Raw genomic sequence first — 13525 nt, 5'->3', positions numbered from 1 at the left:
TCTCAGCTGGATTTTGTTCAAACATCTTAGCTTGGCATTCAAGTCCTTCCCACACCTGGGGTCCATTTTACCTGTCGACACTTACTTGTTCTCTTCAGAATATGGCAGGATTTTACCCTCCCCTCTACCTACTCAAGCCACTCTTGCTACCCGAATTACTTTTCTCTCCTCCTCCTCCCCACTTTCGTCCTTTTCCCATTTTCCTTTCTGAAATCCTACCCATCCTTCTTTGTCAAGTCTACTAATCATAAAGTGGCCTGTCCTTTCCCAACTAATCTGTTTGCTTTCACTGTATGGAGACATTCTGTTGCTTATTTCTCATGTACACAGTGTCTTTCATTCATGCTTGTATCTCTGACATTCTTGTTCTATGTTGTGTATTGATGAAGTAGAGGCTGGATGTCTTGTCTGGGATGTTATAGGAGGAATTCATTCACTGGACACAGTTGAACAAATCCTGCTAATAGTAAGATTTTATGACACTACTTTAGATGCACTTCTAGTCATACAGTTTGATCAAGTAGTAAATAAGTATTTCTAAAAACTTTGTGGAATTTTAAACATATAAAAATAGATTTTTATATTGAACCCCTACGTTCCCATTACCTAGTTTTAACCGCTGTCCCCCTTGTGGTCAGTCTTGTTTCATCTGGGCTGTTATTCCTCTCCCATCCTCTCCCCTCTCCAGCTATTTTGAAACAAGTCCTAGATTTCAAATTATCAGTACATATGTCAGTAGGTAGCTAGATAAATTTTTTTACAAGACTTCTGCGAAATGTTTTGGGAAAACTGGTTCAATTGAAAGAATGGGAATATGGAATTTAGAAACTGCTGAAAGAATGACCCTGAAAGACGTTTCATTGGTGTGAGGGCCTTGGATTGAGGGGTGAATGGGAGATGGGGAAGTGGAAGACATCACCTGTGGATTCTTTCTAGAAGCTAGGCTGTGGAAGGAAGAGTTCCGGAAAGGCTTTTTTGAAGAGGGAGAAACTGAACAACTCTTACATAGCTCATTTTATTAGATTCCTTGTAAGTTTTTAAAGAAGATAAAGGAGTTTGTACTCTTTATTTCATTGAAATTGGAAACAGAACATAGAAAATTAAAATGCAGCCCCCACCCCCACCCTCCAATCCAGGATTTAACATAGTAAAGAAAACATGTGCTTCAGAGTGAAGGAAATATTAGAACTTGAGTTTGTTAATTGTGTTGCATGGTTCATCATTTCATATTAACTGTTAAGGAATATGAGACTGGGAAGTAAATATCCAGGCATATGCAGATGTAAATTTAGAATTGGGTACAAAAATTAATAAACATCTGAATATCCACTTTGTACAAAGAAAGGTTGTGGCAGGTTCTGGGCAGGATGGGAAGCCCAAAAGAAATATCTCTGCCTTGGGAAGCTTACAGTCTAGGTAAGAAACAGAAAGTAAGGAGAAAAGAAAAACAGAGTCATTGCTTAAATAGTTAATTAACAAATCACAGTTTAAGTAACAGTCCTGAAGCAAACAGGCCTTGGTCGAAGTGGAGGAGGCATGTGGATATTGTAAGTGGAAGTCTGTGCGGAAGGGCTGGAGCCACCTGGGGTGTTTGGGGGACAGGGACAGTCCTTTAAGTTCACTTCAAATTGTGCAAGTGCATATTCCTTTCTTCTACATGTGATTTTATATGTAATTCTATACAGTTTAGTTTAAAGAATAACAAGCATTTGTGTACTTCCTTTATAATGAAGAATAGAATATTACCCCCAATTTTTGGAAGTCCCCTAAATACCTGTCCTCGGTCACACCCCTCCTTTCTTCCCCTGCAGAGCAGTCACTCTGAAGTTTGTGTTGAACATTTTCTTGGTTCTTTTTATAGTTTTTGGAAACCGTATCTGTAGGTATCGCTGTACGACATATGCTTAGGTTTGCCTGCTTTTAACCACTATCTTGGAGGAATCCTGCACTGCGCAGCCGGTAACTGCCCTGCGCAGCCGGTAACTGCCCTGGGCAGCCTCCTTTTCCCTTCCCTTGGCTTCGTGCCGCTGTTTCATGCGCGCACTGCGCTGTGTTCATGCTCCCCTCTGGATTGAGATATTTTTCCATATTCTGTCTTGTTTCCACTCTTCCCTTTGGTCGTTATGCATTCTGTGTGTATTGTTTTGTGTCTGCCCTGGGAGTGTCAGCATAAATATTGATCCAAAATGCAACATGAGTCAGCAATTCACCTTACTCCGAAGGTAACAGCCTTCAAATGCTTCGCCTCTGGTCACCTGCCTCCTGACTCACACGCTCCTGGCCATCACCTGAGTCCTTTTGGAACCCCCACATCAGATGTGATTAGTCTTCTTTCATGCAGTTAGTGTTTGTCTGGTAATAGTGACAAGTTCACTCTTTTCTCTCCTTACCATTCCCTCCTACATCTCCCATTTTCCTTCTGGGAATTCCCTTCCTGAAACTTTAGAAGGCAGTTGTTTGGCAGCTTTTGGTGGTACAAAAATCTGTTTTGTTTTTCTAAACATTTGCCCTCATCTTTGAAAGATACATTTATTTTTGTATATGGACTGTTCCCCGAAAATAAGACCTAGCCTGGACCATCAGCTCTAATGTCTCTTTTGGAGCAAAAATTAATATAAGACCCGATATTATTATATTATACCCAGTATTTTATATTATGTTATGTTAATGTTATATTATATTGCATTATATTGCATTACATTGCATTATATTGCATTACATTGCATTATATTGCATTACATTGCATTATATTGCATTACATTATATTAAAATGTTATACCCGGTCTTTTATTATGTAAGACCCGGTCTTATAGTAAAATAAGGACGGGTCTTATATTAATTTTTGCTCCAAAAGACACATTAGAGCTGATGGTCTGGTTAGGTCTTATTTTCAGGGAAACACGGTACTTGGGGTAGCTGCTTAGCTCAGTTGGTTAGAGCACGGTGCTGGTAGCACCAAGGTTGCCAGTTCGATCCCCGCATGGGCCACTGTGAGGTGCGCCCTCCAAGATGTATTTGTTACTCTCAATCATGGTTAAAACCATGCCAGTGCATCTAATGCAGGGGTGTCCAAAATGCGACCCGAGGGCCAGCTGCGGCCCGCAATCCCTTTTTAATTGGCCCGCAGCAAATTCCAAAAATATATTTAGTTTACTTAAATAAACCAGGTGAGGCAATATGTACTTCACCTCGAGTGAGTGGCCCAGCTGTTTGTGTATTTTACCGCATGTGGCCCTTGGTGAAAAACGTTGAAAAAAGTTTGGACAGCCCTGGTCTAAGGTGTATACATCACCCAACTTGACTGGGTAATATTGAGTGTTTGTCAAAAGGATTGCACCATTTCACACTTGCATCAGTAAAAGTCTAAAAGTTGCTTTAGTTTTTTTTAAACCAATGTTTTGTATAATCAGATTTAAAACATTTCTAGTGTAGTAGAGAAATATTTATGATTTCAGATTTCATTTTTCTGATTATCTGTGAGATTGAACACCTTCTCAATCTTTTTCTCTGATTTTGTTTTGAACTGCTTTTTGCCTTTGTGTTTAGATGCCTCTTCCTAGCTTAAGACTGAAAACAAATCTAGCCTGGTAATTTTTGTCTTCCTGCTGGGGACTAGTTCAGTTACATGTTTCATAATTATTGATGTTTGTTTGGAGTTATTTCTACCATCTTATTTTATACATATTGTTTATCAACTCGTTTCCACCCATTCTGTGTTTGTTTTTATTTTGAGTTGTTTTCCACTTAAAATATTTCTGTTGAGAAATTTGATGCAGTTTTGATTCTTGATCCCTTGTAAATGAAGTTCCCTTTCCCACGACAATTTTAGTGCTTTCCTTTATACTGTTCTTCTGTATTTCACCACAAAACATTGTCTTGAAAATAGTTTAATAGAACACAGCTTTTTAAATGGGTAAATACATTTCTTTAATACACTTAATTTTGCGGGTTAATGTTAGGTTTATAGAGTTGCACAGAAAGTACAGTTCCCACATGCCCCTCTCCCCAAGAAGACAGATTTAAAAAAAAGTTTCAGGTAAACTAATGGATGTGAGTTTATTAAAGCTTGTCATTTTTAAATCAAGGACCTTCTGAAAAATTGATCTTTGCAAGGACCTCTTCCTTGTATTTTTCATTTCTATGTTTTGAACTGTCATTCTTAACAAATACTCAAACTTTACAACTATCCATTGTTGGGAAATTCTGTATGTACCACTGTAACTTCTTGGATGGCAAGGTGGTAAATTAAAAAAACAATAAAAATGATATCTAGGTATTTATTAGAAAGTTTTATTTTCATTTGTGGTAATTATGACATATACTTCTTCCTCACTCCAAATATTCAAGTCGTTGTGAAACCTAAACTTAGCTAAACAGTCACACACGTAGGCACTATGTATGCAATTATCATCTATAAGCACATCTACACTTACAATTACAATATAGGAAGGAAGGTGCCAGTTAATTGGCTATGCCCATTTTGAACTGCTGGGATGGTTACTGACTGTTGCACGGGAAGATGGGAACACTTGTTTTTTTTTCCTTTCCTTTGGTTATAATGTCATTGCTACATTGACTTGCCTTGACGATTGCGTTGTGTTGTAGTCTTTATAATTACCAAGTGATTTTTCTCTAAGACCTTTGTGACATAAGAGACTAAAAAGGTCTGTATTCTGTATGGTCTATATCTAGGATATTGTTGGTATGATTGTCCAGTTTACTCTAACTAGTGTCTGTTTTCCTGTAACCTGCCCAGTGGAGGGTTTCATCACCCTTTGCTAATTTGATATGTAAAATGATATCTTCTTGCTTTAATTTCCATTTCTAAAATTGTTAGTGAGGTTGAATGTCTCATGTGTTAAAGGCCATTTCATTCTCTTTAATTGCTGGTCATATTCTTTGTTTTTCTTTTGAGAATTTGTTTTTATCTCTTTTAAAAATGTTACTGTCTTATTAATGTTTTTAAGAAAAATTATTTAATGTTATTCAGTAAGCGACATATTTTAGGTGGCTCAAGGATCAAATTATGACCATGGAATTTTGTGACTTGATTTTTACTGGGTGTGTGCAAGTATGTATATGCGTATATCTATGTACATATGTTTAAAATTATTGAACAAAATGGTCACAGGGATTTTTTGGTATCTTATAACTAATTGGCACAAATGTTCCATTTCCAGGTAATTTGGCATTATATGGACTCAGTAGTGGTCAGAGGTTAGAAATGAGGCCCTAGGCTTTAATCACAGAGTCTTTCTTACCCGATTAGGAACAGGTCCCCTCCTGCACAGGCTGCAGGTCAGCTGAGGCGCGCGCTCTCTGTACCTACTGCAGTACTCACTCCTGGGTTGCAGATGCCCTGAGTTCATTCAGTCCCAGGGATACTGGAGAAGTAAAATAGTAAAGTCAGTGTGACGTTTTGGCAGTACTTTGCATTTTGATGTCTGTTCCTGATCAACCTGCTGTTATCTAGTGGTAGGGAAGGTCAAATAGTTGTTCCATGCATTATTTCCATGTTTTATACTTGCATTCAGTGAGAGAAAAAGTTTGGCGTGTATTTCTCCATCTTATCTAGAACTGGAGCCTCCTGATAATTTTTTGCTTGAGATTTTTATGTATGTGTTTTTAAAAAAATGAAGAACAGGCTGTAATTTTATTTTCTTACACAATTGTTTTGATTTGGTATGACAATTGTAATATCTGGGAATAATGGGTGTTGGAGCGTTCCTTTTTACTTCTGTGGATCAGGTCTATGACTTTGGTGGACATTGGTTGTACACAGTGTCTTTGATTTTGCTGTCAAGGTAATGCCGACCTCGTAGAATGAGTTGGGAAGTGTTCCTTCCTCCAGCATATCCTGAAGATAGTGTAGGATTAGTATTATTTCTTAAAAGTTTGATAGAACTTATCCGTAAACCCATTTATAACTGTTTTTTTCCACTTGCCATTTAATTTTCGTAGAATTTTTTGCTATGTCTTTAAGGTCTGCCTTCTTTTGCCATTTCTAAATCAGATGTTAAGCTTTCAAAATGAAATTTTCATTTGAGGATATCTTGAGGCTACCTCTGTGAGTTCCATTTTGTTTATTTTTTTAGTAGCTTCCATTTCTCTCCTCCTATTGATAATCAAATGTGTGACATTTGATGTCCAGTCTCGTCCCCTCTATCATCATCTCTGTTGTTTTCTGTTTCTATTTCTTGAGTTTTCTCTTGCTTATGATTCACATGTCCCTGCTTCTCTGTATACGCTGTAAATTTTTATTGGATGCCCATACTGTGATCTCGTTGGTGTTGCTGAGAGCTCGGTTTTCTCATAGTGCTTTCCCAAGTGTTGGACTTCTTTTCGGCCTGGTTGTTAAGTTAGTCATGGATCGTTTTGATTCTGTTGAGACTTATTTGTCAGCTCTTTTAGGCATGGTCTGGCTTAGCCTTTGTTCTAGGCTTCATTTAGCCCCACTCCTAAAGGTTGCTCTGCCTTGTTCTCTTCCCGAATGTGTGACATTATCATCAGTGAGGTCTTGGGGCTCTGGCGTGAGCGGAGGCGCTTTATTCCTGGCTCTCCGGGAGCTCTGGGAGTGGTTTCTGTCACAGCTCTTGTGGAATTGTTCTTTGGACGTTGTTCTTGTCCAGCCTTATGGGGTGTTACACCACAGCTACGCAGATTGGATATCTGGGCACCATATGCAGATTTCTGGAGCTCTTTCTCTGCCCTGCTGCCTCCTCTCATGTACTGTCCCGTAATTTCTAGGCTCCTGGGCTGAGGGTTTCTGTCTCCCCTTTTCTGCACAGTTGCCAGTCTCTGAGTTCCACTCTCTGCTCCAGTTTGTAACTGAGCTCCTTGCAGAAAGCCTCTGTGATGCCCGGGTTCACAGTGTTTGTTTCTCTGTTTAGGGGTTACAGCCCCATTCCTACCTGCCTGTGCTCCAGGATCTGAGAAGGGTGGTTTCTTCTGTTTTGCATGGTTTTCTGGTTGTTTATGGCTGGTGGGTAATTGTGAACCTTCTTACTCTGATGTGGCTTTCAGTAGATGAGGGTCCCCTATGCTATTTCAGGAACTCAAATTAGTTTTAATTTATAAGATTGATATGGAACATTGGATTTTTGATGGAAAATGATCTCAAAGTTAGTGGTATTATTTTATTTCAAATTTCTTTGCAACAAGGTAAATCAAAATGAAAGCGTTAAGAAATACAAAGGAAAAAAGAAGATAGAAAAACCAAAGAAACATTAAAATGAATAATCTTTGTTATCATTTGTAATTAGATTTCAAAGTTCTATTAAAAACCAAAACTGGAAACGTCTGAATGCAATATGGAAATACAAAATGTGTGCATCCATTTTGCTATTCGGATATGGAAATTGGAAGCTGATACAGATTTGACAAGTACAACCATTATCTTTTGCTTTCAGAAAAAAAGTAAATTTGGTGTTTGATTAGGCAGAACAATCACATACCAGAAGCCAGAGAGCAGCAGTAAAGACGTGACTAAAATATGGGAAATTTGAAGATGACATGTTGATAATTGATTGGTCCATTGACCAAAAGGAAAAGAATTCTGATCGTTGGTGAATGTGAAAAAGCATGTCTTATTGGTGCCAAAACCAAGAGTAGAAATAAGAAGGAAAAAAAAAAACAGCAAAAACTAAAAATTTCTTTTGGAGGAATAAGTACCATTATGCAGACAACTGATATATTGAGATATATATGCACTAGATAAGACAAATTTGAAATAAAGCCACTTGTGCCAAAAATAATAACTTACTGTGTTTCCCTGAAAATAAGACCTAGCCGGACAATCGCCTCTCATGCATTTTTTGGAGCAAAAATTAATATAAGACCCGGTCTTACATAAAACCCAGTGTTGTGTTATGTTATGTTATAAGACCCGGTTTTAATTATTTTTGCTCCAGAAGACGCATAAGAGCCAATTGTCCGGCTAGGTCTTATTTTCGGGGAAATACGGTAGCAAGGGTCAGGATAGTGGAAGGAGAAACTTAAAAAGAGCAGGACATTGTTTTGGAAGATTAGGTGGCAGAGCCAGCTAACCCATTTGTGTTTCAGTGTCTTTAACAATGAGTGTTCATTATTATGAAGAGCCATGAAGGAAAGAGGAACTTCAGCCTCCATAATACCTCTTGAATTAATTTCTGTTCTCTGTCCCCTTGTAACAGTCATCTTGGGATTATCCCAGGAACTTCCAGTCTCCCTGTCCCTAGTCCTCATAAACAAACTGGTCCTTTTCCTTTTCAGTGTAGACCTCACATCTCCTTACGCAATTGCATGTTGCTCCCCCCACTGTGATGCAGGTCTGCCGCAGCTTTGCTGTTCCCTCCCGAGAGCAGCGTTCTTCCCATGTCTGCACGGGTTCCTTCCTGTTCTGTGTCAGATCTCCACTGCACTGTCTATTTATGCATGTAAAATTTTACTTTGTAAAATTTATTTTATAAATCTCTTATTTAAAACGGTAGCTAGTCCTTCATTCTTTATTTTTTTCTTTGTATTGTCTTGATGTTACATGTGTTTTATTTGTTTACAAGAGTGACAGCTACGCTTTTCTCACTAGAATATAGTTTAGTGAAGGCTGGAGTGTTTTTCTTGCTGTTTACCTCTGTATCCTGTATTTTAACAGAGCCAGCCACAAGGAGGCTTGATGGAGTCATCTAATGAAGCTTGTTAAATATGTTGTCCAAATACTTGCTTCAAATGCTTCTAACTAACTCTGGTGTTTCACCTATCAGATTATAAGAGTGGAATGTTAAAGTCTCCCATAATAATTGTGAATTTGTCAGTTTCCTTTTGTTCTGTAAAATAGGAATGTGTTTTATAGAATGTGAAGTTCTGTTGATCCTGGTGAATTAATCTTTTTAGCACTGAATAATGACAGCAAAGTTTAAGCCATTTATATTTACTGTGAAAATTCGTATTTGTTTTTTATCTTTTATTTTCTATTTACTAGGTGTTTTTTCTCTCCTTTTCTACCTGCTTCTGGGTTGATCAAATTTTTCTCATCCCTTCTTTCCTCTTGGTTGTAAAGTTTACTTTTACATTTAAACATAACTACTTGACTTAATAATTCTGAAGAGAATTATTCTCTCCCTTTTTCCATGAATAATAAAATCAACTTTCAAATGCTTTAGCCCTAATCACCCTTTATCCTCATCTCTTTGTAGTCTTCTATTTAGTTCTGCCATGAAATTAGAAATGAGACTGTTTTTGCTGTTTGGTATGTTATAGTGAAAAATTACTGATATTAAATCATACCTGCATTTTGATTATATTTACTAGTATTTTATTTAGATTTTTTTTTCATCCATTTTTTTGGACTGTATTTGTTAGGATTTTGGTTTAGGTGTTTCTTTTTATTTGGGGGTGAGTAGAAATGACTTTTTGACAGTTTACAGTAATTTAGTTATAAAACCATTTGGACTTTGATCACTTTAACTTTTAAAAATTCTTATGTCTCTTTATTGGTTTTTACTGGTTAATATCTTTTTCAAAGTAAGATTTAAATGGATTTCCTATTGCTTAAAACAGCTGTGCCTTATTTTTTCATATTCTTTACTTCCTATTTCAGTGTTTTTCAGCTACATACTGAGTTTGTTTATATCTTTTCAAGTAACGAATAATTTAAAGCACTGAAATTATCTGACTACTGCTGTGTCAATTTCCGAATTTTTTATATATGTCTTATTCTTTCTTTTATGTATTTTAATTTTTTGACTCATTTCTATTCCTTATTTATGAGACTTCAAACAATTTAAAAGCATTAGTTTATTAAAAAAATTGTATTGGATAAAAAAATCACATGGCTTACCATGACTCTTATGTTTATTTTACTTTACTGAAGTATTTCTAAGTTAAATTTCATTACACTTGTAAGGTGGATATAATTGGACCGTGCTTAATATTTAGAATGTTTTCCTTTGAGTGGTTTGTTGGGGTGAACATCGCTTTCTTAAAATACGTATGCCTGGGCGTCACTCCTCAAGTTCATGGGATATAGAGGTAGAGCGTAGAGCCTGGTGTGGGAACTTGGAAAAGACCCCATTAGGCGGTCAAACTCCCCTCCTGTAGAAGAGGGAGTCATCCGAAGGTCAGCCAAATGAGGGACAAAGCCTAAAGTGTCGCGTTCTGTGACACACATTCATCGGGGCCTGTCCTCACATACAGGTAGAAAACAAGTCTGACTAGAAAGTCTGTTGTTATTATTTCCTATAAAATGGTAGAAAAGTTGCCTGCATTATTTTATTTTGTGTGCCTTCAACTTGTGCTTTCTGTTGAGTTTAATTCCTAGCTATAACATTAACATGTAACGGTATGTGTCTGTTTCTTCGTAGGCCTCGAAGTAGAGGAAGAACTGCAGTGGAAGATGAGGACAGCATGGATGGGCTGGAGGCAGCGGACGCGGAAAGTACCGTGGAAACAGGTACCAGAACGTCGTGAGGGATTGAAAACGCACACGGCCGTTAGCACAGCCAGCGTGTGCCCATGTACTGACTGGGGACATTTCCATCTGCTCAAATGGTTTGATGAGTCTCGACAAAGTGAAAACTGAGTTCTCCCCCTACAGCCCTGATTTAGAAGAAATTAGTATCTGCAGAGAAATATTTTATTAAAGCGAATTAAAATTGGAATAAATGTTGATTTCAGGCCATTAATAGAACAACGCATAGTATATTTCTGGCTTACAAACCATCTAGTGTTTGTTTAAGGCTTATTGTGTTATTAAGTGTGTGAGGAAAGAAATAAATTTCATTAGCAAATGATATTATAAAATGCTGGGTTAAATCAGACCAAATCCTTTCTGGTTTGCTGGACTGTTAGGTGCCTTAGAAAAGCTAATGTGTATTGTGTATCTGCAAACGGTAGATAGAAGAGCTTGCCCAAAGTTTCCAAAATTTACACAAAGCTAGTGATTTAGTAAGTTGTCAAAGGGGTGAAGGTCCATACTGTATTCAGAGGATATTGGTGTGAGATGGTCTCTCACTGAAAATATTTTAGCAGCTGTTAGAATTTAAACATGGTGACAGGCCTTTTCTCTGAAGTTGAATCTTCTGCTCCCTAAACTCCTTTGCTTCTCCTCCCACTGTTTTGCTTCCGTAACAAAACCCCAATTCTGTGTTTTAGCAGGTGAAAATGGCTGGTTTCATAAAAATTTATGACCTCGGGTCTTAAGCAGCTCATGGTTGCTGCCCTCCACTCATTCTCCTTTTACTTAGAAATTCTCTTTCCCATTATCAGGGATGGTTCTTTCTTTTCTCTCTTCAAATTTCTAACACTGCCTCCCATTTTTCATTTTTCAGTCAATGGTCCTGTTTATTCAATGAAAAAAGAAAAAGTCAGGAAAGAAATGACACATTCATCCACCATCAAATCTTCCTGCCTTCATCTCTGCCTACATATACTCTACCTTCCCTGCTGTCAAAAGGGGATGAAACGTGTCTGTGGCTGGCTGAGGCCCCTGCTGTGTCCTAGAGTCTGTCCCACGTCATTTCTCATGGACTCTGCGCCCTCAGTTTTCCATGGATTTCCCTTCTCTGTGAATCATTCCATTAGCATTTGAACCTGCTGCAGTACCGCCCTTAAGCACTAGTAGTTTCTCTTGCCCAGATATCCCCTTTCAGCAACTTTGTTGCTTCTTTGCTCATCTTTATAGCAAAAATCCTTGAAAAATAAGGAACAACCGTGAGTGTTGCCTATACTCATGGTTGTTCCTTATTTTTGACTATTTTCTCATAAACCTACTTCAACCAAGCTTTCTTCCTCCTACTCTCCTGAAATTGTTCTCGTCGACGTCACCCTGGATCTCGTATTGCCAAACTCAGCTTTTAGGCAATGTCCGCCGTCATTATTCAGGATTATTTCATGCAGCAAACCACGTTCAGGAGTGCAACGCTTTTGTTTTTAAACTTCATTTTTTTAGGACACCACATTCTCTTGGGTTTTTCCTACCTCCTGGTTTCTCTTTATTTTCTTGTGCTCATCCTCTCCTATATTAGGGATTCTAATTTACTTTCCTTGTTTTAAATATTAGGTATCTAAAGCAGATCTCCTGAAGCTTCATGTGTCCTCCGTGGAGCTGGTATTATCCAGAAACGTCTCCTCCTCCAGTGTCCCCACCTCATGCACGACATCGTCTGTTGTTCACACTGAACGTACTGTCAGGTGCCACATAAGGGATGTGTTGGTCCCTGACAGGCGGCCTATGTGACGCTGTCCCATTAGACTATAAAGGAGCGGAACGAATCCTATCACTCAGTGACGTCGTAGCCCTCATGACGTTGTGGGGCAGTGTGTTACTCACATGGTGGGGATGCTGATGTGAGAAGAACTAGTGGGCTGCCAGTTGTGTGAACGTGTGGCTCATACCCTTACAGTAGTCGGCGACCCCATCGAGGTGGGCTTTCCATTTGTTTAAAAAAAGGCGCAACATCCATGAAGCACTATTAAGTGAAGTGCAATAAAACGAGGGGCATCTGTACACACACGTGTTTAGTGTGTGACTTCCACACTAGGACGGAATCTTCTTGAAGTTGGGGATTTGTCTCATTCACGATTCATTTAGTCTCAGTGCCTAGAAGGCTTCCAGGCCCAGGAGGCGTCAGCTCACTAACTGAAGCCTTGTCACGTTTCTCTCTCTCTCTCTCTTTTTTTTTATACTACTGCTCTTGGGACATCATCACCACAAAACTGAAATTCTGAGATTTAACTTTTTCTCACCTGAAGAGTAGTAGCCCCACGAATAGACCATCTTCTCACACTTCCTCCTATGAGACCTCAAGGCAAATCAGGTACTGAGAAGCTTTAACAGGAGCAGGAAGGTTCGAGTGGATATGTACATTTCTGTCCTGGCCTTTTACACCAAAGCCCAGTAAAGCCAAGTGTGTTAGTCTTTGCTCTGTCTTTGTCCTAGAAAAGACCTTTGTCCAGTTCTTTTACTAAACACAGAGCAAGAAGAATAGTAAAGAAAAGAATAAAGAACAATTATTAAAACTACCAACATGCAGGTAAACCCAAGCGAAGAGGAGAGGTCCCTAAATTTGTAGCCAGTTTAAGAACACAGTTGAGTTGGCTGCAAGGTTTTAACATCTCTGTGCATGTCTCAAGGCCCAAGGTTTGTTGGAAGGTCTCTTATTCCTGTAAATTCCATGTCTCAACACATTTCTTTAATGGTTTGTAGTAATAGAAGGGCCTTTATTAAAATGAGCACACTTGAGGGAGTGTGTGTGTGTGTCAGTGGTGGAAATGCGTATCTTACTAGTACTTGTTGGGAAAGTAGCAAGACATCTGATGGACCAGTTTGTTAAACCGATGGTGAGAAAGTCCTGTCCTCCATTTGGAAGTGGCGGCTGTTAACCAGTTCTGTGTGTTTCCCTTTATGAGTAAAATCAACTTGAATGAAGTGCCAGTTACTTGAGAAGAGGAATCCCACTTTTCTTTGAGAATGATCACGTAATCAGGGCCTTGTTTTAGTTAATTATAATTGGTTAATTATGATTTAGCTAATTACAGTTTTTCTTTTTGC

General features: G+C 38.4%; 1 protein-coding gene across 21 annotated transcripts in view; it reads left to right on the top strand.

The window, feature by feature from the left end:
• The window catches only part of KMT2C (lysine methyltransferase 2C), a 224940-nt gene that overhangs the window by 44202 nt on the left and 167213 nt on the right, over positions 1 to 13525 (top strand). For all 21 annotated transcript variants that reach the window (XM_081038077.1, XM_081038085.1, XM_081038090.1 and 18 more), the window contains one exon: positions 10338 to 10426. In XM_081038077.1, the coding sequence (XP_080894203.1) occupies positions 10338 to 10426 (89 nt within the window). The remainder of the gene's footprint in view (positions 1 to 10337; positions 10427 to 13525) is intronic.

This window comes from Rhinolophus hipposideros (assembly GCF_964194185.1).
Source record: "Rhinolophus hipposideros genome assembly, chromosome: 25".
NCBI lineage: Eukaryota > Metazoa > Chordata > Mammalia > Chiroptera > Rhinolophidae > Rhinolophus > Rhinolophus hipposideros.
This window is presented reverse-complemented; position numbering and strand designations above follow the sequence as displayed.